General features: G+C 34.3%; 1 protein-coding gene across 1 annotated transcript in view; it reads left to right on the top strand.

Annotated features, from left to right (window-relative positions):
- Window positions 1-3,608, top strand: part of LOC129966005 (homeobox protein unplugged-like) — a 49,725-nt gene extending 46,117 nt beyond the window's left edge. The window contains exons 2-3 of the mRNA XM_056080334.1: window positions 1,047-1,318; window positions 2,437-3,608. Coding sequence (XP_055936309.1) covers window positions 1,047-1,318; window positions 2,437-2,628 — 464 coding nt within the window. The 3' untranslated portion in view covers window positions 2,629-3,608. The remainder of the gene's footprint in view (window positions 1-1,046; window positions 1,319-2,436) is intronic.
- Window positions 3,609-6,000: the final 2,392 nt, after the last annotated feature.

Below are 6,000 nucleotides of genomic sequence, written 5' to 3' on the forward strand. Positions count from 1 at the left end.
ATTATAATTTTATTTTGGAAGTTTACATAACATATTGTATCTAATAAGTTTATTAAGCAATGATCCTTGTTATTTGATTTATTTTTCATTATCTTGTAACTCTTTAGTCCTCACGAGATCATTCTATTCGATATAATAAGCATCCAAAAATAATAAATCATTATTTTTTTACATAGAATTTATTTCAAAACACCGCATTTCAATCTTATAGCTAGTCTCGTGTAAAGTTGATCTCGACTCGGTCGTTCATTTTTGAGTGTCTGGTGAATCAATAGATGGATGGATATATTATAATCTCGAAGTGTGAAGTACAATTTTGAAACGGAACTTTGAATTTATAGTTTTTTAGGGTGTACAGTTATCTTCCCATTCAGATATTACTAGGATAAGTTATATTATGAGAAAAATAATTTTATTCAACTTCGTTAAAATGACTTTTTTTTTTTTTTTTTTTTTTTTTGTAATTTGCATAAAAACTCCTATAATGAAAACACCAATAGGTAAGAGAAGTCTTGAATGGAGAAAGTTTTGAGTTTTTGAAATATTTTATGGCGAAATATCCATGTTAAGTCAAAATTGCCAACCAGTTTATTTTCTATAGCATTCGGTGGATTATTTTATAAAACACATTAGGAAAAAGTTTTCTTGTTTCATCAGCTGCAACGAAGAGTAAGATTTTGGCTCTGATAATTTTTATTATTGATGAAGAAACAATAGTAAATGCATAAATAGATGGCAATAATGTCCCCTCATGAAGGCGATTTCCATTTATGCTCAACTTCGTCCACAGTTTCATTGTTGGTGGATGGGATTTAAAAGAAATTTGTGCGTATTGTGCAGCCGAATAAGCTTTCATTGCAATGGAATGTGCTTCAGAAAGTTCTCCTCATTTTTAAGAGCAAAACTAACAATTTACTTATGAAAAAATAAACTTTGGGGTGGAGGGAGTTTCCAGATTTTATTTCTTGTCTATTCTTTGTCCTCTTACTAATTTTTTTAAATAAAACTTTAGAATAACATAACTGAGAGAGAATCATCTTTTTCAGGTCCAACGGGCATGAGCACGACCCGGGACTCCTCGTCCAGCCCCGACGTGACGACCCTGGAGGACGAGATGAGCGGTGACGAGCACTCCTTGTCCCTGGAGGACGAGGAAAAGGGGTCTTCAGAGCGCTCGAGGGACGGGAAGGGAGGGCGTCGCCGGCGGACGGCCTTCACGAGTGAGCAACTACTCGAACTGGAGAAGGAGTTCCACGCCAAGAAGTACCTCTCGCTCACCGAGAGGTCGCAGATAGCGCACGCCCTCAAGCTGAGCGAGGTGAGCACTCTTTTCGTTGAAACATCAAAGCGCCCACAGGGATGTCCCAACTGGATTTTTGTACGAAATACATAACAATTTAAAAAGAAATAAATAATCAAATTTGGGAAAACACGACTTAGATCGTCGATCACGCATGTGCAGTTGCTCCGTTTCTTAGTCGAAAATCGAAGGTTACCATATTGAATTGTGTATTCTTGTTTCCCACAGAACTTTTTTACAGCGCAAATGACGAAGAATAAAGAAAGGAGTGCAGCCATAAAAACTAATGGAAATAAACATCGCGTGTAGTAAGAAACAAATTAGGGGGGGGGGATGTTTTATGCATATCTTGTGATTTGGCCTTGATGTCAAAGATATCATCGTTATATCATTATTACAGTATAAATATGAAGTATAAGACCAGTGAATTAGTTTTTACATATTCCTATATATTTCAAAATAATTTTTAAAAAAATAGATTTCTTGATTTTTGAAAATAGAAGTTCTGATCGGGAAGAAATGACGCAGGGTGTATTTTTTATTTCATTATCACTGTTTTAGCATTCGTTTTGGCAGATTGCGGCTTTTATCAGGGGGGAACAAAAAATGTTAAAAATTTAACTGAAAATAAATGTTTTCTTGGTGACAAGTAGAGACAAGATGTTTTTATTGATGGATTTGATATTTCTGTTGATAGATATTTTTAAGCATCAAAAATGGCTTACTCTTTTATTTTTGGAATCTACAGTCATTATAAATCTAAACAGAAAGAATATGATGCTTCAGTAACGGCATCAAGGATTTACATTCCGAAGGACAAGATAATTTAGTGAATGTACCTGGAAGAGGGGGGATTCTAAGTTCAAAGAACGTTAGAATTCAGAATACAACGGTTATTCAGAATAAGTGAATAAAAGGTATAACATTCTTTTGTTCAAATTCTTTTCGGTTTAGAATTTTTGTTTTATTTCATAGACTTGAGATAAACAGTATTATTCATCGTTTAACATAACCTTTAACTTCCTAATCTGCACACGTTTAAAGCTTCCATCTTACAGTGTAGAAAAGTTCCCTGAAGAATTTGTTCATTGAGTTGCATAGCACTGTCACTTTTCTAACGTCTTTCTCTCCGCCAGGTTCAAGTGAAAATCTGGTTCCAGAATCGGCGAGCCAAGTGGAAGCGCGTGAAAGCCGGGCTCGCGTCTGGCCGAGTCGGCTCGAGCACGAGTGGCAGCGGGCCTAAAATCGTCGTTCCTATCCCGGTGCACGTCAACCGCATGGCCATCCGGAGCCAGCACCAGCAGATCGAGAAGACCCTGGCGAGATGACACGCCAGCGATGCTTTCCTGAACTCCCCAGCCGCCACGCTGCGGCAAAGCGAAAACTCTCGGCGCTAGCGGAGCGGAGCCGCTACTGTGGTGAAAGAGACCCCATTCTTCATCCAGAGACTTATTTTCTGTAAAAATTACTTAGAGCGAAGAAAAGTTTTTAATTCTTTGCCTGCGTTAAGTGGAATTTATGGCAATAAAATGCGCCTTGACATATATTTTAGCATATTATGAGACGAGACGAACCAGCGTTGTGATTTTTCTTCTTGATGTGGCAATAAAATGTACGCACTCATAGCTTATCTCTGTCCAATGTCATTCTTCGCAGTTTATTGTCATTTATCAGAGTCGGAGATAAGCGAAAAAAATCACGAAATATTTTCTGTACATATATCTAAAATATGTGAATGAAACTGAATTTTACATTTTGGTGTCTCTTTGATTCTTTGTCGTATTTCAGAAATCGAGCATTTATCAATGTCTCTAGAGTAACGGAAGTGCAGCCTTTGGCCTGGCGAACTCTTGCAAAGGATCATTTCGACAATGCAGAAATGATCGACGAAAAACACCTCGGACAGAACATTTATGCTAGAAATGCCTCGGGAATAAGAAAAAGCATATCACTTTAAATGTGGTAATTTTTGGGGCGTTTTGTTTATTTAATGACCGTCTATTAATGGATGCACTTTCTGCGATCGATCCGTGTTCTTTGACATTCTTTCTAGGATATTCTACAAAATGGCTGTCGCCAATTTATGCATAAATAAATTATTTCAAAACCTTTAACCAATCAGCTAACTTCTGAGTCATTTTACAAAAATCGCAATCAGAAAAGGGGGAAAGCAATAAAATACTTTTCTTAACCCGGGAAAGTGTTAAAGCAGATCCACACAATGAGGTCCCAATACCGTTCCTCTTTATAATCTTTATTACAAAATTGAATGTACATTTGTGTGTGTGTTGGCATTTTACAGGCTACACCGTTTGACCTAGAGCTTCCGAGCTTGCCACATGTATAGTTTGGAGGATGGAAACGTGCAACACAAAGCTTTTTTTTCTTTACTTTTTTTGAAATTTTAATTAATAAAAAAAATTAAACTAAAGTTTAACGTTTTTCTGCAATAACGTCTGAAAATATTACAATACAAAAATAATTTTTGTAGTATGTTAAAATTATGAAAAATTTTGTTCTCTTTCATATTGATATTTTTATTGTATAAATATTTTCATATCTTTAATTAAAATATATTTTAAACATATTTTCCAACAAATTTTTTTAATCATATTTCTGTACGAATATTAAACGTATCACAAATAATAATTCAAAGAAAAAAATCCAAGGCAATCCTTTTCATCTAAGTTATTGTGGTCGAATATCTTTCAGTATCTTAAAAAAAATAATAAAATATTAAATTTTGAAACAAACTATAAATGATGAATTTATTGCCATCGTACAATTCAGTATTTATTGCAAAATACATGATATTTAGGTAACAAGCATGAAAAAAATAATATATAAGTATAGGTTTGTTACGAAAATATATTTGAAAACCTTTGAAGCTTTTAAGCAAATCCGAAGATTTGTATCAGTTGGCAAGAACAAAAAGTTTATCTTTGTATTTTCAGCATATTTGAAGAAATTCATTTTATCGTTTGCAATTACTTTTCTTTCAATTAAATGCAGAAAATAGCATTTTATGATAAAAAGTAACTACGAATTTATTGTTTTAGTTTACAATCATATTAGAGGAAAAAAAATAGACTGCTTTTCTTATTAAATGCTGAAATTAAGATATGCGTTTTGAATATTTTATTGGAACAAACGAAAGTTCATCAGAAACGTCACCAGTTTTTATATATATATATATATATATATATATATATATATATATATATATATATATATATATATATATATATATATATATATATATATATATATATATATATATACATATATATATATATATTGGTATTTGTATATTAATTGCATGCCAATATTGAAATCAGTTGATAAACTAATATGATATGTTTGGCGATTAATCGCTATTATACGTTTACAACAAGTACTCAGGTAAAAGCTAAAATAATTGTTGTTTTTTTAATACAATTGTTTTTTCTAATGGCCCTTGTCATAGATAAGCCCACTGACGAAGTCAGTAATTTTAAGCTAAGGGTGCGTCTCTTGTTTTTCAGTAGCGCCATCTAGGGACAAGAGTACGTCTTAGCTATTCACGCGTCACGACCCTTTTAACGGGGCGGACATCCACAGATCGAAATTTAGACCTGAATCAGAGAACGATCACCCCTGATCCAGTACCTCCAGTCATATTACCCTCGACATGGAGGACTTTGTGACCACGACAGATTTATACGTATGCCAGCCGCCACACACGCGGAGGGACTTCGGCCGGCGGGGTTCGGGCTCGCAACCCATGGGACGAGAATCCAACGAAATGCCAACCAGGCTATCCCGGCCCCTTAATACAATTTACCTTCTTTAACGCACATCCCTCCTTAATCAAATCAAAAAATCGACAAATTATAAAAACAACTTATATTTATTGCACAAAATATGCAGAATATTATTAAAAAAAATTCTTTACTTAATAAATATTGCAAAATCAGGGTCATAGCGTCATGAAAAATGATTCAATTTGAAAATCATTTTTAAGCACCTTAAAAGTGCTGAATTTTGTAAAAAAGGTCCTTAAAAAAGTGCTTCATTTTCTGGAGAAGTACAACGACGGCATTTTATTCGTTTTGTTTCCCCACACGTTGAATACGATGATTTGAAAGTAGAGTCGTAGAAACTTGTTTATCAGATGTATTAGAAAAGAAAACCAAGGAAAAGGGAGAATTTGGATAAGAAATAAATCCAGGGGTGCCAACACATATTAAGATAACTCTCGTGAAACTCTTTTTCCGCTCCCTCTTTCTTCAACACTATGCATTGCCGTTTATTGAAATACTGAAATAATTTTCCGGAAGGGTTCATGCGAAATATGTGCTACGTCATACTTGCTGCGGCTCGAAAAACGTTCGAAAAAAAATCTAAAAATTTCTCAAATACTAACATTTTTTTTAAATATTTGAGATGTTGAAGGATTTATTGAAGCTATGCCTGTTAAGTGTATGTCATTTGCTGTTAAAGAAGAATACTCAAGTTGGTTCTATCAAAGAACAGAAATACAGCAGGATGAATTGGGTGCTCCAAAGAGATGATAGCAGAAGCTGCTGTAAAAACACTTGCACTGAGGCCTCTGTAGTACGTTACACATTCGATCCTCATTCTCTCTCATATGGTGTTTTGGAGCCATATCTTCAGCTCATTATTAGATTGATTTTAATGTGCTGCATCGAAATGCAATC

This window comes from Argiope bruennichi, chromosome 4 (assembly GCF_947563725.1).
Source record: "Argiope bruennichi chromosome 4, qqArgBrue1.1, whole genome shotgun sequence".
Classification (NCBI taxonomy): domain Eukaryota; kingdom Metazoa; phylum Arthropoda; class Arachnida; order Araneae; family Araneidae; genus Argiope; species Argiope bruennichi.